Genomic DNA, 26,999 nt, shown 5'->3' with positions numbered 1-26,999 from the left:
TGAGAGTCAACAGCTTGCGTCATTGGCGGCTCACAGGACAACAGCTTCAAGCACAGCTTAACACAGGTCGAAGTAAGCAAGTCTCAGTTGCAACTGTGAAGAGAAGAGTTCGAGCTGCATGTTTGACAGGTCGAGTGGCAGTAAGAAAGCCATTGCTCAGATGGCAAAATAAGAAAAAAGAGGCTTGCCTGGGCCATGAAGCACTGCCAGTGGACTACTGAAGACTGGAAGAAGGTCTTATGGACTGATGAATCAAAATTTGAAATATTTGGTTCATCATGCAGGGTTTTTGTACGCCGTCGAGTAGGCGAAAGGATGGTTCCTCAGTGTGTGACACCAACTGTCAAACATGGAGGAGGAAGCGTGATGGTCTGGGGCTCTTTTGCTGGATCCAGAGTCGGCGACTTGCACAGAGTGCCTGGCACCCTGAACCAAAAGGGCTACCACAGCATTTTGCAGCGCCATGCAATACCCTCTGGTATACACCTAGTTGGTCAGGGGTTCATCCTACAGCAAGATAATGACCCTAACACACCTCCAGGCTATGTCAAAACTACCTTCGAGGAAAAGAACAAGACGGTAGGCTTCAAATCATGGAATGGCCAGCACAGTCTCCAGACTTAAACCCCATCGAGCTGGTTTGGGATGAACTGGACAGAAGGGGAAAGCAAAGCAACCTACAAGTGCAACACATTTGTGGGAACTTCTGCAACAGTGTTGGGAAGAACTTCCCGAACAATATTTGATTTCCATTGTAGAAAGAATGCCACGAGTGTGTTCGGCGGTTATATCTGCAAAAGGTGGCTACTTTGCTGAGTCAAAAATTTAATTAAATTTTGTTAAACAAAATGATTCTATGATTTCTTTTTTTAAATCTCCAATTGTTTATTTGTTCTATGCTTAATTTCAGAGTACATTGAGACATTAAACTGCGTAAATTTCAATAAAAACTGGAAAATGGAGGTGTTCTAAAACTTTTGACCGGTAGTGTACGTGTGTAACAACTGTTATTTTTCAACATAATCTCCATTGCGTTCAATGAATTTTTTCCAGCGCTTTACGAAGGCCTGGATTGTTCTAGAAAAAAAAAATTTGGCTGCTTGTGTAGCCATTCGTCTACCGCCTCTTGGACCTCTTTGTTGGATCGCAAAGTGGTTCCACCAAGTGCCTCTAAGTGGCCCAAATATGTGGTAATCCGAAGGGGCGAGGTCTGGCAAGTAGGGTGGATGAGGAAGACACTCAAAATGCAGGTCCTCGATTGTTGCAGCTGTAGCGCGGGCAGTATGGGACCGAGCATTGTCATGCTGCAGCAAAACACTGGTAGTGAGTAGTCCATGGCGTTTTGATCTGATTGCTGGTTTCAGGAGTTTTAAGGAGGTCGCAGTATGATGCACTGGTGACTGTGGTCCCTCTGGGCATGTAATGCTCTATAAGTGGGCCTCTGCTACCCCAGAAGAGCGTTAGCATCACTTTTCCAGCGGACATCTGTGTGCGGAATTTTTTGGGCTTCGTTGAAGTTGAATGGCGCCACTCTTTGCTTTCCCTCTTCGTTTCTGGCTGAAAGTAGTGGACCCAGCTTTCATCCCGTCACTACGCGCTGTAAGAAAGCATCGCCTTCTGTTTCGTTACGTCGCAGAAGTTCTTCACATGCATCCACTCGCCGTTCTTTCAGTTTGGGTGTGAGTTGTCTCGACACCCACCTTGCAGACACTTCGCGGAACCCCAGCACGTTGTGAATGATATGGTGTGCTGAACCATGGCTAATGTTCGATTCGGAGACCACTTCATCCAGAGTAATGCGACGGTTTTCCCTTAGCACGCGCTCAACTACCGCAACCATTTCTGGTGTGTCGGCTGTGTGAGCCCGGCCCGGGTGAGCAGCGTCTGCCACACTGGGCACTCTACTTTTAAACTTCCTGTCCCAGTCGTATATCTGCTGCAGCAATAAACATGCGTCACCATATTGCATCTTCATTCTGCGATGGATTTCACTGGGATTCACACCCTCACTTCCCAAGAAACGGATGACAGAACGTTGCTCCTCCCTGATGCATGCTTCTGAGGGAGCCGCCATCTTGGAACTGCTCTACTGACGTCATACGCTCAATGTTGCCAGATCTAAAACAGGCAAAACATGACTCTTACCCATAGATATAACATATGTCGTCCACAACTACACACATTACATTCTCAAATTTATATCTCCATTTTAAGGTTACTTATTGACTGGCCCTCGTATATGCACATAAGCAGTATGCATGTTTTTGCTTCATGTATGCATACCAGGTTGTTTTTTTTTTTTTTAATTACTTGCGGGAGCAATCGCGGAAGCAGTCTGTGGCCTATACATTGCTCAAATAAAGAGATGAGCAATTTGTCTAATAAATGAATGTGTTTGTACGTAATTTCAGTTTTAGTGTGTTTTTTAATGTTGAATAGTGTGAAAATACAGTAGAGTCGCTTGTCATTTTGACAGGCTTTGTATGTTATGTAATAACAGACGGTCTCCAACCCTAAAATATTTGAATTCAGCTCATTTAATTTGTACACAAATACTAGGTTTATGATTTTAAAAATGGCTTTAAGAGAAACCAAAATCAAACTCTGAAATATTATATTGTCGATTTGATATCATAGTCGTTTCTTTTCTAAAAGATTGAGATACCGTACATAGAATAGCATGATGAAGGGGGTGGTATTAACTGGTAAATAGGGCAATACAAACAATAAGCAAGGGATGAACAAAGAGGAAAAGAGGAGAGATAGGAGGGAAGACAACACTGCAACAATGCAACATGCAAGAAAGAAGGTTGGGTTAGAAAGGATTAATGGGAGTAATAAAGTGTGTGGGCAAGGATGGGGGATGACATGAATTGGCGGTGCACTGCCTGCTTTTGAAGCCTTTGAGAGAAGAGTGGGAGAGGTCAGGTTCTGGAGGCTGGTTCCACAAATGGAAGAAGCATAGAACAAAAGAGTTGAAGTGTGCAATCTGATTTATACAAAATCTAGACCTCACCATCGGGAATATACAACAACCGGATATACTGCGTGTACACGTCACTTCCGGGTCGAGGCCGACTCAGTCGAAGTTGTGCTTTCAAGATGCTCAATAAAAGATTGCGAGAGTTCGGGGAAGTTATAGCTGCTTCTGGATATTGAAAGATCGTGCATTATCGACTGCTGCTCAGATATCGATCAATCAAATAACCTTAGGTTTAGTAAAAGACATATTTGTGTTTGAGTGTGTAAAGGTTGTGTTGCATACCATTGTAGAACAGGCACTTGTCCAGTGGTTCTTGGATCTCCATGTCCAACACCTTCTCCAGTGTAGTTTTATCTCGCACAATATAATCCACGTCCTTGTAAACCTGGGAAGTGCAATGTAGGAATTGACACGATATGTTTGGGTTGATGTTCACAAAGCAATGCTTGTACACAGTCCCTGACAGAGTTTTCAAAATCTCGATTTATTTTACGAAATAGAAACCTTTGCATGCAGGACCAAGTTCAACAATATATTGGTCGAAAGATATGAAAACATTCCGGGAAATATTAGTAACCCTCGAGGCAATAATTCTTTTTTATTGTTTTTATAATTTTATGCTTCCGAAGACTAGGTGACATGTATGTCACATTGTCACATCTCAATCATGGACGAGAAAAATGAAAAATAATGGATTCACAATTTTTGTAATAAAACTAAACCATTTTTACACAAAATTTGAAACCGAGCTAAGGCAGCATTTTGCATAAATGACTCACATGATCGATGAAGGCCGAAAGGAAACGGTTCATTATGTGGTAAGATCGTATATTCTCTTCCACGACCCCAAGAGCCTGTCCTTTTAACCTGGCAGGTACGACCTGTAAACACATACATTATGCATCCCTTTCACTCTGGAAAAATGGAACATGCTCTTGGAAATAACAAGCAACGCATATCTTGATACCAAAATATTGACCATTTTACTTTGGTGGCTCACTCTACCCATACATACACTTGACCAGACCAAACCACACACACACACACACACACACTAGCAGAACACTTAACACTGGGCATGTGACATGATGCCTGAAGTCACAGGTGAAGATCACCAAATGGTCAAAACGGCGGACCTGAGCATTGCCTATTTATTGGTTCCCGAGTTATCAAACAGAGTGACCACTATATTCGTCATGCGTGTGTGTCTGTGTGTCTGTCTGTCTGCAGCATAACTACCAGATGACATCATCCGATCTTGATGAAACTTGGGTGGGAGGTTGATATCATGATCTAGTTGTGTCCTGCCTTGAGTGGGTGTATTGCGCCCATTGTGGGCGGAGCCACGCCCGAAAAAGATGTCTTTTTAGGGGGTAAGCGAGTTCAAGCTACATCTTCTCCGAGGGGTTTGGTGGAATCTGACAGGGGTTTCGGTACTTGGTTAGGCCAATGTCGTGTGTCCAGCCCCACCGAGCTCGATTTTTCATTTTCGCCCCAAGGTCAAGGTCACAAGGTCACGAAATTTAGAAAATTCGATTTTTGATGGTTTTATTACATTGTTCGCTTCCTGATAGGGTGAAATGTCGTACATGATCTTATATTTATCAGATACATCATGAAATACAAGTTTTCCAACAAATTTCAGAATCTTCGACCTTTGACCTTTGAAGGTCACAAAGGTCAAAGTTTCAAAGTTGTCGGAATCGAACCGAATTTTCGGTATTGTGTAGCTAACTAACCTCATAACTGATTATACATTATTTTCTATCTCATTTCAAGGTCAGTAACCTTCGTTTTGACATTTCCAGGCCAGCAACACACACAATTATGTGCAGCTGGGTCTTAAAGGCCTGCGCACGCAGCGCATTGGGGCCCTTTGTAAATAGGCATGTACACCACATGTCGGGGGCCGACACCTGCCACGTGGACCCCCGACCCCCCATTCCGGGCCTGTGTCGGTTATAGTCCGTCCTTTGTCATTGAATACCGCTCGCTCGTGAACCATCGTCGTCTCCTGACTTGTATTTTCTTTAGATTGAGACTGAAGGAAAAGCAGAGACAGAGGGTATGAACAGTGTAAGCCTCCAAAATCTCATGTCAATAACCCAACCTGCTCTGTCCTCATCATACTCTCTTGTACCATCAGCTCACTGGACTTTGTTTCCTTCTCACTCGATAAGGTAAAGAAAGTTCTGTCCAGCTTTGACCCTGCTTTGGTGACGGGCCCAGATGGCATCAGTGCCGATGTTATAAAATCCTGCTCTGCCAATCTTGCTTCCCCCATATCTTCTCTATGCATGTCCTTTTCCTTTGCCCCCACACTCTCCCTCATTGGCCTGCAAGTCAGCAAACATCACTCCCGTCGACAAAAAGGATGCAAAAACAACTTTTTGTATACAGTGCCGAGGCTCGTGGAGGAGAGAGAACACAGATAGGATCAGGACGTAACAAAATGAAAAGAACAGTAGAAGATACACCAACAGCAGGGTTGAGGGATAAAATATAGGGAGACTTGGAGAAATGGGGAAGAATGAGGCCAAGGCGAGGACACAGAGGGTGAACTAGATGGATACAGTTGCAATCTCTTAATCACGGAATTGCAAGGAAGAAAACCTTGAAAACCTTGGATTGGGGAGAGTTAATGGGGCTTCACAATTTAATAAGGATCAATCAGAAAGTAGCATAATGTAACCATATTTTAGGCACCACCAGCGCACACAATTATCAGCCACATCAAACAAAACTGCATAGAAATACCATGGCAAATGGTTGGTTTATGGCTTCAAAGTGTCTTCGCATGTTGATGCTGGTGGCCACTTCAAATGTCTGAACGTCAGCATTGGGCAGCAGACCCCTGCAGCTGCATCGGTTCTCCTGCTCCAGACAAGATGTGTTCAAAGCCACAGCTAGTTGTCTGGACATCACAAGAGATGTCTGTGTCAACCTTCTTTTTATACCATTACCAGTGATTTATATACATACCTCCTCCTTTTTGAGATTTGTGTACATCTCGTCGATGCTGGCATCACCACGGCCATGAACGGAGCGCCCATGAATATAATAGCCAAAGTTGAAATGTGAAAAGATCAGGACCGAGACCTAAACACAACATGGTCTCAATTTACTTTTTTTTTCTCTTGGCAATCAATAAGGTTCTTGACTTTGCACTCAAACGTATGCTCAAACGTAGTGATTAAAGGTCATAGGCAAGCATTCAGAACACTTAGCTACAACTTCGTCTACCATTAGCAACATGAGAATTTTCCCTTTCATACCTCCCCATCATCCCAAATTTCTGACTGGCTGCATTCCCGAACATAGCACAATCATAATCTTTCTTCAACGAGTGTTCGGCTTTGTTTTTTCTCATGAAGTGTGGGATCAACTTACATTACTCATGGAGCAGAGATCTACAAACTGCCTGATCTTGTCCTCAATGAAACGTTCATAGCACAGTGAGTGAAACCCCATCTGTAAAACAACAACAATAACAACAGATATCCTGGAGATGAAATCACCCCAGCCTTCTGACCACAGAAAGTGAATACATGACAAAAACAAACATGTAAACAATTTGACTTCAGAATAAAATGGTTCAGTTGAGGATAGATCTTTTGAGAACGTGAAGTACAACATCAGATACTTTTCATTGTTTGCAGAAACGAACACACAAAGCATAATCTTTTCGTTTTGCAAGGCTCATGAAAGTTCTAATCGGTGATGTGGTTAAGGCAAGAGTCAAAATGGTCTAGGTTTGCATCAGTTTCAGATTGCATTTTAAAGGTTTTGCAAAGAAACTCCCTGTAGGTATCACACAAGTTGCTTTTCCACCATATTGCTAGATACACTTACCAAACAAAGCATTATCATTCCTTCATTTTGATCATTTGAATATTGTTCAGTGTGGATGACATGACAGCTTTATTTAATTCTCAGAGAGACAGCAGATATTGCAAACGAGATAAGGTGAATTGTTATTTCTAGAGGGGGGAACAAGTTGATGTGGCTCTGGTCACACTTCCCTGGAGGTGATGCCTGTGGGGATAAAGACACATTTCTGACATTTGGTATGTAAAGTTTTTTTTGCTTATCAATGATAGTTTCATTGAAATGTGACTGAGACTTGTCAGTCATATGATTGGCTTAGAGCGGCCAAAAAGTGACACTTCTGCTCCAGTAAAGGAAGCACCTGACGACACACTATTGGCTGGCTGCTCTCACATTTGCTTTGTGAAGTTAAGAGTTTGGCATTGAGCAGTTTACCTGTGCTTCAGTGAGTTTTAATTGAACGATAAGTGCGTTGGACGGAGGTTATATTTTCACCCCTATCTGTTTATCTTTGAGTAGGATATCTAAAAAGTTGTGTATGGATTCAGCCGAAATTGGAATGACAAGTTGGGTGTGTGAAAAGGACAAATTGTTTAGATGTTGGTGAAGATCCGGATACTAAAATGTTTTAAAGGGATTCTTCAACTTTGAGAGATGGGGCCAAAAGGGATATACAGATGGACCCCACTATTCGCGGTTCCGCAATTAGCGGTTGATAAAATGCGACCTGTTTCTTTTTTGCGTTTCTCTTTTTTTTTTCTATTTGCGGCCGTGTTGCGCGAATTTGCGTTTTTTTCAGCTTGACATACGGTATTTATAAAATCCATCTTTCACCAGCCATGCATAAAGCAGCTGGACATATGCAAAAAAACCGTCTTGTACGAGCCGCGACCATGACCTGCTTATACATTCACTGCTGTGTGCTTTGCGTTTTCATGGCTTTCGCGGCCACTAATTTTAGCCGCACTATAAGCGAGCTTTGCGGGATATCCCACGAGATGTGTAAACAAGTCAACCCCATGAATTGTAGAATGCAAACGCTTCATTAAATCTATTACAGTTTGAAATTTATGTTAAAGCATCATCAGAGATCTTACACAATGAAAACGCTTCGGGGGAGTTTCCATCAGCTGCGTAAACATGTCAACACTACGTAAACCTCATGTCACGTGCCTTCGATACGGTCTGGCACCCCGCTCTGCTCACCAAACTCTCATCCTATGGTATCCATGGAAATCTCCACACATGGCTTGCGGACTTCCTCTCTGGTCATAGTCAACGTGTGGCCCTGAATGGATTTCTCTCATCTCCCCTTCCTGTTCAGGCTGGAGTTCCCCAAGGCAGTGTTCTGGGTCCTGTGCTTTTTCTGGTCTTCGTCAATGATCTCTCCGACTCTCTGGAAAATCCTCTCTATCTCTTTGCTGATGACTCCACTCTCTGTCTCTCTATTCCACATCCCTCAGTTCAGCAGTCTACAGTCTCCTCACTCTCTGCAGACCTGGACAAAATCACAGACTGGTCAAACAAGTGGAACATGTCTTTCAATCTGGACCGACTGGACAACCCTCCCATGTACTTTCTGAAAAATCCTCTCCAAGAAGTTCTGTCGCTCAAGCTTTTGGGTCTCACTGTCTGCCATGATATTTCCTGGGAAAACCACATTTCCAAGCTGGCCTCCAAAGCCAGTCGCCGACTGGGCATCCTCTGTCGTGCGAAGTCCTTCCTTGACACACCTGAGCTCCTCACCACATACAAGGCTTTCATCCGCAGCTCAATGGAATACTGCTCTCCCCTCTGGGCTGGTGCTCCTGCCTCACACCTGGCTCGGCTTCACACTGTTGAAACCAAAGCTTTCAGAATCATTGGAATCTCCCACAATGAAGCCGATTGTGAGGGCCTTTCACTCATTCACCGCAGGCAGGTTGGTCGTCTTTCTGTCTTCAACCGACGCCTATCTGGCCTAGCTCCCCCACCTCTATCTGTGCTCTGTCCCCCAAATATTCCTACAGGTCGCACAAGATCTGCCAGCAACCCCCTTCTGGTGAAATTGCCAAAATCAAGACTCTCTGCTCACCTTCCTCTTTCATTCCTCTTTTCTCCTGCCTCTGGAACAAACTCCCTCACTCTCTGCAATCACACTCCTCCCTCCAAGTCACGACTTTCACGACTCGGGAACATATCCCCCCTTTTTCCATTGAAACAATGCCTTGCCATTTGCGGTTTCGCAATTCGCGGGATTTTCCAGGAACATATCCCCTGCGAATAGTGGGGTCCCACGGTATAGCATGATATCTCATGAAGTTGTGGACGGATTCGGATGAAACTTGGTGGACAGGTCGGGTGTTTGACATGGACGAATTGATTCGGATTTGGTGAAGATACGAATGTGGACATGATAATTTTTTAATTGTTGTGTTTTTTTTCAAAAATGATTCCTCACCATTGAGAAAAGGGACCTAAAGCAATATATAGGAACATATCTCAAAAAGTTGTGGACGAGTCATAAGAAAACTTGGTCAATGAGTTGGTTAGGTCACAAAAACGAGCCGATTCGATTTTGTGTCCGGATCGAGATCCGGCCTATCAGTGGAATACTAAATGTAAACTGTTCAGCCTGGTGGGGATACAGTCACGTGGTCTTTCCGTCTTCTACCGACACCTCTCTGGCCTTGCCCCCCCAGCTCTCTCTGGGCTCTGTCCCACAAATATTCCTACAGGTCGCACAAGTTCTGCCTGCAACCCTCTTATGGTTAAACTGCCAAAATCAAGACTCTCTGCTCACCTTCACTCCTTCATTCCTCTTTTCTCCCGCCTCTGGAACAAACTCCCTCACTCTCTTCAATCCCACTCCACCCTCCAGGTCTTTAAAACAGCTGTTCACCACCATCTCTTATCTTCCCCCATCCAAAACCTTGATCTTTTCTATCCCCGATAATTTCACCCCAATTCCACTTTTTGAAATACCAACTTCTGTCCTGGAAGTCCTTGGTGTCCTTGTGTTTTATACTTCTCCCACCCCCCCTTCCCACGCCTCCTCCCCCCAAGCCCTCTCCCTCCCACACATCTCCCTGCTCTCAAATGTTCTCAAGTGTGTGTGCTCTCAAGTGTGTGCTCTCAAGTGTTTGTGTGCTTCCCATTCTCTTGTCTTCCGCTCCCTCTTTTTATATATTTTGTTTGTCTGGTTGATTTGTTTGTGAAGTAAATGTCAGCTCTTTCACGAGCCTCGATTCAGTATACAAAAAAAGAAGAAAGAAAAAAAAAAGTAAGTACACCCCATGTAAAGTTTTGACTTTTTCAACATATTTCAACATACAGCTATTTGATCTTTATTTCAACAATATTGACAGATAAAGGTGATATAATATAATAAATATCATGAAACATTTACATATTGTAGTCCATTGTATAATTTAAATGAACATAAATGCAAATTTCGCATGTGGAAAAAGTAAGTACACCCTGGGCTCTAATAGGTGGTGTTGCCCCCTTTGGCAGAAACAACCTCAAGGAGGCGTTTCTTATAACTGTCTACCAGGCTCTGACATCGACTGGGAGATATTTTTGCCCACTCCTCCATGCAGAATTATTTCAGCTGTGCGATGTTTGAGGGGTTTCTTGCATGCACAGCTCGTTTCAAATCCCCCACAACATCTCGATGGGATTTAGATACGGGCTTTGACTTGGCCATTCCAGAACCCTCCATTTCTTTCTTTTCAGCCATTCCTTGGTGGATTTACTGGTATGTTTAGGGTCATTGTCATGTTGCAAGGTCCACCTTCGGTTGAGCTTCAACTCTCCGACAGATGGCCTCACATTATCCTCAAGCACCCTCTGGTACAATGAAGAATTCATAGTGGACTCTATGATGGTGAGCTGCCCAGGCCCTGATGCAGCAAAGCTGCCCCAAACTATAATATTTACACCACCATGCTTTACAGTTGGTATCAGGTTCTTGTGGTCAAATGTTGTCTTTGGTTTTCGCCAAATATGTCTTCTGGTGCTGTGGCTCTACCTTTGCTGTGCTGTAGCTCTACCTTTGACTCATCTGTCCAGAGCACATTGTTCCAGAAGTGCTGGTCTTTGCCTAGGTGTTCCTTGGAAAAACTTTAGTCTTGCCCTGATGTTCTTTCTGGACAGCAAAGGTTTCCTCCTGGCACACCTCCCATGTCGATCAAATTTGTGCAACCTCTTTCTAATGGTAGACATGTGCACTTTGACATTAACAGTGGCAAGAGCTACCTGTAGGTCCCGTGATGGCATTCTGGGTTTCTTAGAGACTTCTTTCAGCATCTTGCGGTCTGCTCTCGGGCTGAACTTGCTGGGGCGGCCTGGCCTGAACAAGTTGGCAGTTGTTTGGAATCTTCTCCACTTGTAGATGATCTTCCGGACAGTCGCATGATTGATTTCAAATTGTTTGGAGATCTTTTTAAATCCCTTCCCAGACTCGTAGGCACCTATAACATTCTTTCTGAAGGCATCAGAGAGCTCTTTTGATCTCGGCATGGTGACGCCGCACACTTCAACAACAAAGAGCAAACCAAACTAAATGTCTTAGGTTTAAATAAGACAGGTTCCTCCAAGATCCTCTCTAACGATGTTCTACTCATTTGCACCTGCTTCTAATTTTAGGGATTTGAAGTCGTGATAAATGTCGGGGTGTACTTATTTTTTCCACATGCGAAATTTGCATTTATGTTTATTTAAATTATACAATGGACTACAAAATGTAAATGTTTCATGATATTTGTTATATTATATCACCTTTATCTATCAATATTGTTGAAATGAAGATCAAATAGCTGTATGTTGAAATATGTTGAAAAAGTCAAAACTTTACATGGGATGTACTTACTTTTTCACGTGACTGTATGCACTCGAGTTAAACTATAGATGGACACAGTCCTGACTGGTCAAAGGTGTCCTTATGCTCTCAGCAGGATATGCGAGTAGCAATGACATCAACAACAAGGATGCCTGAGGTAGTTGCAACCTGAATACAAAGTCATCCTGTTGCTTTGGGGGTAGCGTGTTGTACCAAGGAGAAAGCCATCCTTTAAAATAAACATTCAGTTTGATGTCATAAATGATAACATTTGTCCATTCGATGGCTTTTCTTTTATTTTTACCTGAAGGAACCCCAAGACAATCCAGACTGATGCACAAACACGTGACATGCAGTAAAGCGCGGCGTTACGCGCGCTGCTTGCGAGCAAGGAGGAAGCGGACAAGCGGTAACTTATAAGCGTCTTTATTTCAGGAGCTCACTGTAACACTAGCCCGCTCTGGGCTGCGCGCCCCGTGTATATCCTCAGGCCACGCCTACCCCTCGGGCGTGGCCTTCGCCCACTTGGTACGCGGAATGATGTCACCACGCCAGTGGGCTTTTGTGTCCGCCACACGCGCCCCCCCAGAATTCCCGCGCACCTGGAGGGCCAGTTTGCGGGGCAGACGAATGACACGGCCGAAGCGCCCCCTGGCGATCGGCGGCGTCCGGGGTGCAGGGATGCCAGGTGGGATGCCCCTGGCTGCCCCTGGGATGGGTGCAGGACCGGGGGGCGGCGTGGCGGCAGGGCTGGGCGGTGCCGGGGGTCCGCCCGCAGGGGGGCGGCCCCGACGTGGGGGTCGGGCCACTGGCGGTGGATGGTCCACGTCGAGGTGGGCCGGCTTGAGGCGGTCTACCGAAACACGGTCGGGAGTACGGCCGATGTCCAGGGTGAAGTGCTTCGACCCGGTCTCCAGCACGCGGAAAGGCCCGTCGTACGGGGGCCGCAGTGGTGTCCGGTGGGCATCGTGGCGGACGAAGACGTACTCCGCCGTGTGAAGCTCCGGGGCGACGTGCGTCGGTGGGTGCCCGTGGCATGCCGTTGGCACCGGGGCGAACCTCTGGGCGGTCTCTTGCAGAGCAGAGCGCTGCTGTGCCGCGGACCATGGTGCCGTGGAGTCGGGGAGGAACTCGCCCGGCACCCGCAGCGGTTGCCCGAAGACCAACTCCGCCGCGGATGCGCGCAGGTCCTCCTTGGGCGCCGTCCGGAGGCCCAGCAGGACCCAGGGGAGCCTGTCGACCCAGCCACCGTCGCGGAGGGTGGCCCGGAGCGCGGCCTTCAATAAGCGGTGAAACCGCTCACACAGGCCGTTAGCCTGGGGGTGGTAGGCCGTGGTTCGGTGCAGCCGGACCCCAAGCCCCTGCGCGACCGCCCCCCAGAGCTCCGAGGTGAACTGGGGGCCGCGGTCGGACAAGATGTCTGAGGGGGCGCCGAACCGGGCGACCCAGGTGGCGATGAAAGCCTGCGCGACATCGGCCGCCGTTGTCGACGCCAAGGGCACGGCCTCCGGGTGGTGCGGTCCACCATGGTGAGGACGTGGGTGAAACCCCGCGAGGGGGGCAGAGGTCCCACCAGGTCCACGTGGACGTGGTCAAACCGGCGTTCTGGCACCGTGAATGGGGCCAACGGGGCCTGAGTGTGCCGGTGCACCTTGGCGCGCTGGCATGCGAGGCACGTCCTGGCCCAGCCGCGGACGGCCTTCCGGAGGCCATGCCAGACGAACTTGTCGGCGATCAGCCTTTGGGAGGCCCTCGCGCCCGGGTGGGACAGGCCGTGGATGGCGTCAAACACCTGGCGCTGCCAGCCCGCGGGCACGATGGGGCGAGGACGCCCGAGGGAGACGTCGCACAAGAGGGCCGCGCCCGCGCCGTCGAACGGCACCTCGGTGACGCGGAGGCCCGTGACGGCGGTCCGCAAGGCCTGGACATCGGGGTCAGCGGCCTGGTCCGCTGCCATCCGGGCATAGTCGATGCCGAGGTGGACTGCGTGGGCGACGGCCCGGGAAAGGCAATCCGCCACCGGGTTGTCCTTCCCCGCGACGTGCTGGATGTCCGTCGTGTACTCGGACACGGCCGAGAGGTGACGCTGCTGCCGGGCCGACCACGGCTCAGTGACCTTGCCCATCGCGAAGATCAGCGGCTTGTGGTCGACGAAGGCCGTGAACGCACGGCCCTCGAGCAGATGGCGGAAGTGCCTGACCGCCAAGTGAAGCCCGAGCAACTCGCGGTCGAAGGTACTGTAACGGCGTTCGGGCGGGCGAAGCTGCCGGCTAAAGAACGCCAGCGGTTGCCAAGCTCCACGCACCCATTGCTCGTGCACCGCGCCCACCGCATAGTCCGAGGCATCAGTGGTGAGGGCGATCGGTGCATCGGGCGCCGGGTGCGCGAGCATGGTGGCATTAGCCAAGGCGAGCTTCGCGCCCGTGAACGCCGTGTCCATCTGCTCGGTCCAGGTAACGTCGCCTTTGCCCGGCTTACCTCGGAGAGCTTCGTGCAGGGGGCGCAGGAGCTGGGCGATACGGGGCAGGAACCGATGGTAAAAGTTCACCATGCCCAGGAACTCCTGCAGCCCTCTGATCGTGCGGGGGCGCGGAAACCACTTCACCGCCTCCACCTTGGCCGGCAGGGGGACGGCTCCGTGCCTGGTGACACGGTGCCCCAGAAAATCGATTATGGCGGTGCCGAACCGGCACTTTGCGGGGTTCACAATCAGGCCATGCTGGCCCAGGCGTTCGAAGAGCGTGCGGAGGTGGCCTAGGTGCTCTTCGCGGGACGCGCTGGCGACGAGGATATCGTCCAGGTAGACGTAGACAAAATCCAAGTCGCGCAGGACGCTGTCCATCAGTCGCTGGAACGCCTGAGCCGCATTCTTCAGACCGAAGGGCATGCGCAGGAACTCGAAGAGTCCGAATGGCGTGATGACCGCCGTCTTCGGGACGTCCTCCCGCCTGACGGGGACCTGATGGTAGCCGCGTATGAGGTCCACCTTCGAGAAGAAGGACATGCCCGCCAAACGGGCGGAAAAGTCCTGAATGTGGGGGATGGGGTAGCGGTCGGGAGTCGTGGCGTCATTGAGACGGCGATAGTCCCCGCACGGTCGCCATCCCCCGCCGGGCTTCGGCACGATGTGCAGCGGCGACGCCCAAGTGCTCTCTGAGCGCCGAACGATGCCGAGTCGCTCCAGGGTAGCGAACCCCGCTTTTGCCACCGCCAGCTTCGTCGGCTCGAGGCGGCGTGCCCGGGCGTAGACCGGTGGCCCGACGGTGGGGATGTGATGGGCCACCCCGTGCTTGACGGCCCCCGCCGAGAAGGTGGGCCGCATGAGGGCCGGGAAGCCGGCGAGGAGGCGGGTGAATGCGTCCGCTGCCGGAAGCGTACAGACCAACGTGGCCGGAACCGAACCGTTCGGCAAGCCGCTTGGCAAGCCGCTCGTTGAGCTGCTCGGCGAGCTGGGCAACGCACAAGCGAGCGAGCTGAACGTCTCGGCCTGGACAAGACGTCTGCGCTTGACGTCGACCAGGAGCCCATTAGCGCACAGGAAGTCCGCGCCAAGCAGTGCCATGGGCACGTCGGCGGTGACGAACGTCAAACGGAAAACCTGCCCTCCGAACCGCAGAGAGAGGCAGCGTTTTCCGTACGTACGGATGGGCGTCCCGTTCGTGGCAAGCAGCGCGGGGCCCCCACCCGCGGCATGCTTGTCTGACGTGCCGGCGGGAACGACACTCACCTGCGCTCCCGTGTCGCACAGGTAATGGCGCCCGGAGAAGGTGTCCGTTATGAACAGCAGGCTGCTCGAACGGCCGGCGCTCATCGCCACTATTGAGCGCCGGCCCGGGCGTTTCCCGACCTGTTGAAGGAGCATGGCGGATGACACTGCCGAGCTTCGTGGCCGAACTTGGCGTGGAACCAGCACCAGGTGGTGGAGCTGGAGGAGCGCGGCTGGCTCCGCCAGGCCGGTGGAGTTGGCGGGTTTCCCCGCGGTGGCGGTTTTCGCCGCGGCGGTGGGCGGGGCGTGGCGGCGGTCACGAGGTGCGTATCAGCATGCTGCGTATGCTGTATAAGCTGATGCTGTGGATCAGCAGCATCAGCAGCATCAGCAGCATCAGCCACGAGGGCCGTGACGGCCACGCCGACTCTCGCCCGCGTGTCCGAAGCGGCGAAGTACTTGTCCGCCTCGGCTGCCAATGCTCGGGGTTCCGTTAGCCCGGTCCCGGCCAACGTGAGGCGAACCTGCGCTGGAAGTTGGCGACGGAAAAGCGCCCGGAATAGAGAACCGGGGGCTTCGTCGCCCAACAGTGACAGCATATGGTCCATTCGGACCGACGGGCGCGTGTCACCGAGCTCGGGGAGATCCAGGAGGCGGTCGGCCCGTGCGTCGTCCGTGAGGCCGAACGTGGCTAGGAGTAGCCGCTTGAGTGCCTCGTACTTGTGGCCGTCTGGTGGGTGGCGAAGGACGGACACAACTCGAGCGGCCGTGCCGGGCCCGAGGGAGGCGACGACGTGGCAATAGCGCGTGTCATCGCCGGTGAGGCGCCGAAGCTGAAATTGGGCTTCGGCCTGGACGAACCAGACTTCGGCCTGAGCCTCCCAAAATTCGGGAAGTTTGATGAAGTTGGCCATGGCAATGGCGTCGCGTGTGGAAGGATCGCTCTGGCAGATCCAACGTCGAGGGGGTCACCAGTAAAGCGCGGCGTTACGCGCGCTGCTTGCGAGCAAGGAGGAAGCGGACAAGCGGTAACTTATAAGCGTCTTTATTTCAGGAGCTCACTGTAACACTAGCCCGCTCTGGGCTGCGCGCCCCGTGTATATCCTCAGGCCACGCCTACCCCTCGGGCGTGGCCCTCACCCACTTGGTGCGCGGAATGATGTCACCACGCCAGTGGGCTTTTGTGTCCGCCACAATATCACCTTTATCTATCAATATTGTTGAAATAAAGATCAAATAGCTGTATGTTGAAATATGTTGAAAAAGTCAAAACTTTACATGGGGTGTACTTACTTTTTCACGTGCCTGTATGCACTCTAGTTAAACTATAGATGGACACAGTCCTGACTGGTCAAAGGTGTCCTTATGCTCTCAGCAGGATATGCAAGTAGCAATGACATCAACAACAAGGATGCCTGAGGTAGTTGCAACCTGAATACAAAGTCATCCTGTTGCTTTGGGGGTAGCGTGTTGTACCAAGGAGCAAGCCATCCTTTAAAATAAACATTCAGTTTGATGTCATAAATGATAACATTTGTCCATTCGATGGCTTTTCTTTTATTTTTACCTGAAGGAACCCCAAGACAATCCAGACTGATGCACAAACACCGAAACGTAGGATGCGACTCCAGCACGCTGCATCAGTGTCAAGTGGTGGATTTAATGATGGTGTGGGTTCCCTGAGTGCTAAATTTTCAAATCCTATGACCTGCAAAGCACAGAATAGGAAAAAATAAACAAAGGATAGAATACATTTTTTTTATTTGATCCTCCCTTGAGCAAGTATTGCTATAAACTCTGTTTTTGTCTCTCCTCTCTCCCTCTGTCTTTCTCTGTTTGAGGGTGTGCATGTCTGAGTGTGTATGCCATTAGGACCATGGATTTTGACATAATGGCCAGAATGAATAGGGTTGGTTTGCAAAGCTTTTGTTGGCTTTGCATAACCATATGTTTCAGTCTTTGGTGTCTTAATAAAGTGCATGTGTTTAACTTGTTGCAATGTTTGGACATTTAAAAACCTTTAATTGTTTAAAACAGCATTTCTCAATTGAGAAATTCATGTCAAGACCGAAGTGTTGAAAATATACAATGGAATAGCAGTCTTTGTTAAAGCTGTAGTGTTGGTTTGCATAGGCGAACAAGATAAACAATCGATGGTATCAAATAAAAGTTGATAAGAACATGTTTAATGCCGTGAGAAAGTTGTTGTGGCTGAAATGTAATCGCCCTTCATCAGAACCAAAAACTGCTCTTTTTTTTTTTTTAACTCGGAGAAAGGGCTAACCCTAGAAATGTCAGCCACACCTTGTTTCCTAACATACCATTAGTAACCTATAGTTACTAAAATCCCTTATGAAATTTTGAATTGCTTGTTCGACGTGGCGCTACACGATACACATTTACATAGACAATTTACGCCCCCCAGCCCGGCACCTCACGCCCCTGCGAGGCCACAGTCACATAGCATATGTTACTCCCCACACAACGTTGTATTTGTACCCCGAGTTTGGAGTTTGTAACTTGTTTCACTTACCTTTTTCCCAAACTTGGAATGATTTCACTAATTTTGTGTTGGACTATTATTCACACTTTTGGTAATTTGAGTAGTAGTTTAAGTAACCAGACTCAGTGTAATGGTTAGACCGTCCACTCCGAGTCTGGGAGGTCAATAGTTCAAGCCCAAGCCAAGTCATACCAAAGAGAAATAAAAACCACTTTCAGTTCTTTGTTTATTACTTAAATATATCCTTCTCTTCTCTTGAGACAGTAGTTGGCTAACAGTCATCTCTTCTCTTGAGATTGTAGTTCAGACAAATGCTGATTTGGGAGGGGGGACGACGACCCCCTCTGATCCCCTGGGAGGATCCCTGATACAAAATCAAAAAATCTAAGACTGGGCGATCCTGCAGACCATCATCAAATAGAAGGGCTGTATCTGGTTTCAGACCAATCGGTTAGTAAATAAGGGACGAAAAGGGATCCAAAGTATGGGGGGTAACCCCCCTGGGAACCTCCATGATCAGAAATTGAAAAATCGAAGCTCGAGCGATTGTGTGGGCTATTGTCTTTTATTAATGTGTTTGGTTTCAGAACAATCAACTGGGTGATCAAGGAGGAGTAGCAAAAATACCAAAAAGTTAATGGACGGACAGACATCTGGATATCACGACCCATTTTATAAGTTGATCTCTTTGAGAATCGAGATGCAATGACCTAAAAATGGTGCATGCTGCTTTCTTAGTCATTGCTCCGAATTTAAAAGGATAAGAGTAAGGACAATCCCCATAGGTTGGCATCCATGGGGAGGAGGAAATTCCTCCTTGGGAAATGCCCCGCTGAGTGCGGTAAGAAATGCGGTGCCATTGTTGTGATGTCGCTGGTACCCAGAGTGCCCCGGGAAGTGATGGCACTTCCGTCAAGCTCAGTGGCTGTGTTCGTCTTGTCGAAGAGTATTGTGTTGTGTCTTTTGTATCTGTATTATGAGCCTCAAATCCTGATAATTAAAAGGCCTAATGGCAAACCCTTATTCAGAAACAGTTGGACAAATCTGCATTCAATTTGAACGGAATATGAAGAAGAAGAAGACCATTCCTTTTGCATCTTCAGATGCATGGGGCTGCTGAAGCAGATTGCTAAGCTAGTGGTCACAATCCTGGCCAGGTCACTACTCTAATGCAGGATAAGTGAATGGCTCATTTTTCCCAATAAGCTGGTACTCATTTTGCCGACCTCGGAAGGATGACAGCCTGAGTCAACCCACCTGGTGTTAATCAACGGCATGACAGGGGCTCAGACTCAATAACCTAAGATCTTAAACCAGCCACCTTAACCGTAAAGCCAACACCAGGCTAACGAAATATGAACCACTATTTAATTAACAAGTACAAAAAGTTTTAATTAAAACAAAAGCCACGTCGATGTTACACAATGCCTAAATGCAGCTGTGCCTATAACGTCGATGTTATAGGCACAGGACATTCCTATTGATTCGATTACTTGATGTTATTTTTGTGCAAAGTGAAAATATATCTCGGCAATTTCCCGTGTGTGGCGACGAATTTTTAATATATCTCGGCATTTTCCCGTCTGTTATTTCAGGCGGTGTATGACTGACCATGCCGCGATTTAAAAAAAATATATCTTGGCAATTTCCCGTGTGTGGCGACACGTGAACGAAGCTATGCTCCTCTCTCCACATTATTGTGACGACGTATAAATTAAATATTTCATCGTGACGATTGTCATCAAATGGACGAATTTTTAATATATCTCGGCATTTTCCCGTCTGTTATTTCAGGCGGTGTATGACTGACCATGCCGCGATTTAAAAAAAATATATCTCGGCAATTTCCCGTGTGTGGCGACACGTGAACGAAGCTATGCTCCTCTCTCCACATTATTGTGACGACGTATAAATTAAATATTTCATCGTGACGATTGTCATCAAATGGACGAATTTTTAATATATCTCGGCATTTTCCCGTCTGCTATTTCGGGCGGTGTATGACTGACCATGCCGCGATTTAAACAAAATATATATATATATCTCGGCATTTTCCCGTCTCTTATTTCGGGCAGTGTATGACTGACCATGCCGCGATAAAAAAAAAAAATCTCAATGGACTTGAAGTTACAGGCCTTTGAGAATTCATTTCGTTCTATAAAGGGCAACTTTCATCGGATTTTCTTCCCGTTTTTTTTCAACCGAGTCAAACTATGTTAGCGACTGTGAAAAATGAAATGATATGTCGAATTTGATTTGAAATAAAACTGTGTGAGAGAGGAAGACACCACAGGCCTACAAAACAGGCCTCAAAGCTATGCGAGTTAATAAAATGGTGGATATTTGTTTATATGAAGGCTCTCCCAGAATGGGTGGAGCTATGGTTCCCAGAATGGGTGGAGCTTTGAGGTTTTGTCTTCTCTGCAAGAACAAGAAGAACAAGAAGAAGAACAACAACAACAACAGCAGAGGGCACTCTATGAGCAGCGGCTGCGACGCGGCTAACAAGTTTGTTTAATATAGCTAGAACTCGATGAATACTAATATTGATATTGTACTTGGAAAGAGTGATCTACATAGAATTATACAAAAAATATGTAACCTTCATTAATTTTATACAGTTATTCACCAATCTCTACTTTATAACCATATTTACGTTAAAACCATTTAACCTCCTTTCAACCCTCACGTGTTCAGATTCCACAATGGATGTATGTCCTGTACGACAAACAAGAATAAAAGCAGTTTCAGTGAAGATTTACCATGTCTTTCCAAATGTCTAGAACGTAGACCCGCTCGAGTAGCTTTCTTCCAGTGGCACTAATAACAAACGGAGTATCTTCACGCTCACATGCCGCAAGGGTACCTTCAACCATCCTCCCATGACTGCTGGTATCCCACAAAGCCATATAATAGTTTTTTTTTTTTTGTTTTTTTGGTATACTGAATCGAGGCTCGTGAAAGAGCTAACATTTACTTCACAAACAAATCAACCAGACAAACAAAATATATAAATGTTTTAACAATACAATAACCTTTCATTTCCTTTCGGCAAATTCTCTATTCTACTTTCACTTTGTGTCATTGTTTCATACTTTATCACCAGAAAAGTGGAAGCAAGGGGGGAGGAATCTGGATTTAATTCAGGAATGTTCAGCTAATGACTGTATGCATTGAATTAAAGAAAGTAAAAAGGTTTCACTGCGAAATTCTACCTGAAGAAAGAAAATAGTTAAGAGGATGTGCAGTGCTGGGCTGAGTTTCCTTATTGTCTGCAGCTCGATCCATTCATTGGCCACAAAGTACGTGCGCCAGATGCTTATGGCTGACTTGGCTCTTGTACCCACACCAATGGAGGCTGGATAAGAGGGACAAAGGACAACGTTAAATCTGGTACAACAAGGGCAGTCATCTTTGGATACCTGCAGGATACCTGTTTCTGCTTAATTCCTACCAAATAATATTGAGTCATCTGAGAAGAAAGTGCAGTGTAATATCATGTCACAATGATTGATGTTTGATGATGACACAATCGGAACTTTCACTTATATTTCATGGAACTACAGCGGTAGTAATGTCTCACACATATAACCATGAAGTAGTATTTGGCAACTGAAATGTCATCTCTGTAAATCTTTTACGAGTTCCATTGTTGCTTTTGATGATGTGCACTGTGCAGCTACAAAAGATAACCTGAACATGTTGGATACGAGATCCATGCAGTCTCTGATTCTTTTTTTTTTACAGTCTCGTCTGGTCTACAGTCTCTGTAGCTGACCCTGTTCAATCAACCATTCAACCCTCCAAGGACCTCCAGGACAATCCAATGTCCCAGTAATCTTGTTCTGGCTAAACGCCTCAATATCCAGGCTAACTCCTTACGCGTCCACTCTTGTTTCTCCTTTCTCCTGTTTGTGGAACCATCTTCCTGCGACTGTTCAAAGGCACCCTCCCCTCTAGGCCTCATTATTCTTGTCATTCATTACCTTCCTTGTGTCCAACTGTAGCTCCACTGTCAGTATGTTGCCTTTTTGGTGCACCTGGAACATAGTCCAGGTGAGCTTATGGGATGGAATGTCGTCCATCCATAAACACATGCAACTTCTCTGAATCTGTTGATGGAGTTGTGCCCAAACTTGACTAAAATTGTCTTTGGTGTGGCTAAAGATTGTTCATGGTTCTCCCCCCCACCCCCACTTCACTTATACGTAGGTCATCGTAAGGTTTAAAGGTCCCAAAAGTGCTTGAATTTCAAACTAGTTTAGCCGCCATTTTGGATTTCAGAAAAACCTTTAAAAATCCTCCTCTCTCAAACTGCCTAACTGATCAATACAAAACTAAATTTGTGATCAGCAATCCAAGGGAAATATAGTTTGTTACTAATGACATCATCAGTCATGTGGTATGGCAGCAATAATGGATTATAAGAAAACCAAGCTTTAAAAATCTACTTCTCTGAAACCACTTCATCGATCAACGTGAAACTTGTTGAAATATATGTTTGACTACCTATGGCAACTCGGTGTATGATTAAAAGAAGCTTATCCCAAACACAATATATGGCTGCCAAACACAACATAAAAATACAGAAAGTGGGCAATATCTCAAAAAATATGAATTATAGACACCTTGGAGTTGCACCTTATCAAATAGGGATAGTTTTGACACAACCGGAAGTGACCATCAGTGGGCAATATCTCGAAAATTAAGGCTCATAGATAGTACAAAAATAAGAGATGGATTTAGAATAATACATCTATTATTTTTACCCCGATCCATCCGTCACTCCACTTTTTGGCAACCACGCAGGTGAGCTACAGGACATTGCTCCTCTATTTTACCCTCTGTCACCTCACTCTTCTATGAGCCTAGTTTCCATATACCAAAAACCTTTTTTGTATAGTGTCTAAGGCTCATGGTGTAACTTGTATATTTAATACATGTAGGACAAGGACATCAGGAGATGTAAGTGTAATCCTTCATGGCAATGACATTAGTGGACATGAACAAATTAACACAGTGTAATAAATACACCCAGGATCTCAGCATCATAAGCTATGTGTTCAGACAGAAATGCTACAAAGGCTAATTACCCAATTTATAGAAACATTTGCTCAGCCATCTTAATGAACATGGTTGACTTAACTCGTTCAGGCCCTTCAAAAGCAATGTAGCTCAAAGAAGACATTCTTGTAAATGGTGAGCAACAAGCCTCCTGTTTTAAATCATTGTAAATCAGCCATTACATTTGATAAGCGATTAAAACGATTATTCTTATAATGTTTTTCCAAGTAAGCATTGAGTTATTGTTGAATGTAAACACATATGTGCAGGAACTCTCAAAGGAACTCCTCTGCTTATGTGCAGAAACTTTCAAAGGATCAGAAACTGCAATATGTAGTAGTGGATTGGATGGGAAAAGGTGGGGGAAGGGGATAGATTTTTATGCAGTGTGGACATCTTTTTTGCAATCATGCTGTAAATGGATTTAAAAAAGATTTAAAAAAAAAAAAAAAATTTAACTTGGATAACAAAACAACAACAACAACAGGCATTTTAAGGCCATTTTCCCTGCTAGAGCGGGGGTTAGCCTTGCGGTCCCCATGACAATCTTCTCCATTTTGCCCTATTTTCTGCATCTCTCCTTGTTAACCCCCTTGCCCGCATTTCTTCTTCCACCATCTTTAACCAAGTCTTTCTCGGTCTTCCCCGTCCTCTTCTTCCTTCAACATTCATTTCCATCACTTTTCTCAACCAGTCACTTTCATCCTTCCTCAACACATGACCAAACCATCTCAACCTGTTTCTCTTCACAGCATCAATCACAGGCTCTATTCCCATCATCTGTCGCAATTCATCATTTGTCTTCCTCTCTCTCTCAACGATACTCCGCACATCCACCGAACCATTCGCATTTCCACCCTTTCCAGCCTTCGTTGCTGCTATTGCGTCATTGCTATTTAACTTGGATAACAGTGATAATATCCAAAATTGAGATCAAATCATCTGCAAAGCAAAGCATTCAGATATACATGAACAGATAAGATGTGGAAATATCGAAAACTAATATAGCTAACCATCGTGGAAACAGATGGCTTACAGGAGATTTGGAAGGGATTAAACCAAACCTCTTCTCGGTGTTAATGATTTATTTGCCATTCTTTTCAACACTATTTAACCATCCTCTTGCCCACTTTGGTTCTGTTGGCCCCCTTCACTTACCTGAGGTGTGCCTGGAGGATCTTACCTGCCTGTTCACTTACCTGAGGTGTGCCTGGAGGATCTTACCTGCCTGTTCCCCTCTGCCAGTCTGTTCACCCTCTAACCTTTGTCATTCAGCTCTTCCCTGAGCCAAGACAACTTGTTTAAAATAATCTCAATAAGGTAGATTAGACACAAAGTAATTGTGGATCAGATGTGACCTTAGAACAAACCTGGAATCTAAACATCATGAGTTGGAGGATCTCAGTAAAAGTTTACAAAAACGCATGTACAACAATACATTGCACAAGATTAGTAAATAATGTACTTCATGCTTGAAATTTCAGAGCCCGGTGTTGGCTTAGCGGTTAGGGCGCCGGCATGGGATCCTAGGATCCTGGGTTTGAATCCCGGTTGATCGCTGAATTAAGCCAGGGGGGTTGACTCAGGCTGTCATCCTTCTGAGGTTGGCAAATTGAGTACCAGCTTGCTGGTAATTGCCTGTGTGTCGCAAGAGGTGACTATCAGGGTTGGCGGCAGGAAGGGCAAACATCGCTTCAAAAAGGGGACCACAGTGCCCGAAAAAGGCCAAGCCCTGCTCTGCAGGGAAAAATGCCCTGTAAAGGTGATTCTTCTATGATTGAAATTTCAGCTTCTCATAAAGAAAAGGTTCTTTCAATGTCTAATCAGTTTTTAAACCAAGTTTTTAAATGTGCGTCTCACTTTGACTTGTTTCTGCTGTAACTTCTGCTGCATCACGAGGCCTTTCCCAGTCCAAGAAAAATATGTCCACAGAGGTTTGAAAGATGAGAAGATGCAAAATCTGCAAAAACTGTCACATAAATCAATCCATCAATCAAATCAGTTTGTTATGTAGTGCTATTTTAATTTTGTAATAAAATCTCAAAAGTGCAAGAAAACTTGATCATAAAATTTCATACAATAACTACAAAAAATAATTTTATCAAAAGAAAAATAATATTCAAACTATTGTTAAAAGTAAAGGATAACATTAAAAGTAACATTAAAAAGGTAGCATTTAAGGAAGCCGTAATGCGGTGAAAATATTTTTAAAAAGCCGTAATTGAGGTGGCTGCACAAATCTTAAAGGGCAACAAATTCCAAAGTTTAGGAGCATATCAACAGAATGCACAATCACCAAAAGTTTTCATCCCTGTGCGAAGGATTACCAGGAGATTCTCATTAGACCATAGTGTTCTCGCGGACAAGATGGATACAGAAACAAACTCGCATGCACGGGGGGAAGGATGCATACAGAAGCAAGCTCTTTTAAAGTCATGAACAATATTTGGAAGTCAACACTGTGATGCAGAGGAAGTCAGTCAAGAGTTTTAAGGATTGGAGGGATATGATTGGGTTTACAACCTTGAACGACAAGCCTGGTTGCCATATTCGGCACAAGTAGTATGGGTTTGAGAGGAGGCTGGCAATTATGTCAACAGTGAATTGCAGTAATCCAAGCGTGAAGTGGTGAGAGCATGAAACAAGGATTTGGTTGCCCTCATAATGTAAGTATGCCTGGATTTGAGCAACATTATCTCGATATATAAATAGGCTAATGCCGGTCTGTCTATCCCACCCTGAAACACAAAAATGCTCCTTGGAGAGAAAACAATATTCAGCAAAAATTGCTTCAAATTAATCCAAACCTATGGGAAAATGTAAAAAAAATTCAATTAGAATTTTTTTTTTTTACCTGGGCAGTGTATAAGGCAACAAACAGCTGCTTCGATCTCCCCAAAATTTTATGTATTTATTGGCTGTTAAGAAATATGCCACAATATATTTGCTGTTAATAAATATGATGATTTTGGAATTTCAAAATACTCAATGCAGTATATTTAACAGGCTAATTTATTTATTTACCATTGAGCTTTCGTGTGTCTGTCCAGCCCATGACATTTTTACCAAATGAGCTTTTGTCATAAAATTTTCAACAAACCTTTATTATAAGTACATGGAGAGTATAAATGAATAAAATTTACAATATATGTATAATGAACCAAATAAGCGGATGCTTTGCATTTTGAGATTCTTTCTAGTTGTATATTGGATTCATTGCATTGTGTAAATTGGCAGCATCATCATATGCATCCTTAATCTTAACAGGTGTAGCCTTAACACATGTACATTTAACACTTGGGGACAATCTGTTTATTATGTCCGCCTTTTTGAGAGGGAAGGGGGGCACGAAGGGGATTCCTATATTCTGGATTCTTGATATAACAACTCGTCTATTGATATAACAACAAAAGTGGATGTTGTCCCATCTGCTGATATACTCGTACAATGGTGGACATTAAACATCGAATCGTACCTTTTTAAAAAAGATTATAAATTCCTGCCCTGATCGATGAGGGGCACTTTCATCTGACACGTGGTCGTAAAAATGTGGAAACCAGTAGCCAACTACTGCATATGCCGATGAAAAATCTGTCGTTTATATCTTCCCCGAGCATCATTGGGGAATATATACTGTCGGCATTTAGGGAGCGAAAGAGAGAAAACATTGCTTGTTTTGGCAGATCTAATCTATATCTTTATGATCAATATGCAGGCACTAACAATAATAAATAATATTATTGCGGATTTGGAAAAGACCCCGGGGAGTTACATCCAACACATAAAAGAACCCTGGAGTTTGGATATTTCCATCGTAATTGTTTAGTTAGGTTACACATCCTCGTACAGAGGAAAGGGAGATGTATTGAGATTGTAGTTCGAACCTTCCTCATTGGTCTCTTCCTCATCCCCAAACCATCATTTCCTTCAAACCTCATTCCCAAACCCATATTTTCTGACAACCGGACTCGAACCCCCTTTCTCATGCTTCATTCTAAAACACACATTCTCAAATCGCATCACCTCACCAGTATTTCGACCGAATAATCACCACTTTAGCGTTGTAACGATCGTGGTTTTTTTTTTTTTACCA

The 26,999-nt window shown here is 45.9% G+C and overlaps 1 protein-coding gene across 1 annotated transcript in view; it reads right to left on the bottom strand.

Moving 5' to 3' along the window:
* Positions 1–26,999, bottom strand: part of TMEM67 (transmembrane protein 67) — a 125,808-nt gene that overhangs the window by 6,063 nt on the left and 92,746 nt on the right. Inside the window, exons 19-26 of the mRNA XM_078773451.1 lie at positions 24,767–24,875; positions 21,058–21,200; positions 16,907–17,047; positions 6,374–6,454; positions 5,966–6,082; positions 5,741–5,857; positions 3,763–3,864; positions 3,266–3,368 (exon numbers count right to left, since the gene is read on the bottom strand). Of these exons, the coding sequence (XP_078629577.1) occupies positions 3,266–3,368; positions 3,763–3,864; positions 5,741–5,857; positions 5,966–6,082; positions 6,374–6,454; positions 16,907–17,047; positions 21,058–21,200; positions 24,767–24,875 (913 nt within the window). The remainder of the gene's footprint in view (positions 1–3,265; positions 3,369–3,762; positions 3,865–5,740; positions 5,858–5,965; positions 6,083–6,373; positions 6,455–16,906; positions 17,048–21,057; positions 21,201–24,766; positions 24,876–26,999) is intronic.

Source organism: Myxine glutinosa, chromosome 2 (assembly GCF_964187855.1).
Source record: "Myxine glutinosa chromosome 2, kmMyxGlut1.1, whole genome shotgun sequence".
NCBI classification, from domain to species: Eukaryota; Metazoa; Chordata; class Myxini; order Myxiniformes; family Myxinidae; genus Myxine; species Myxine glutinosa.
The sequence above is the reverse complement of the archived record's forward strand: the minus strand, read 5'-3'. Positions and strand labels throughout refer to the sequence as shown.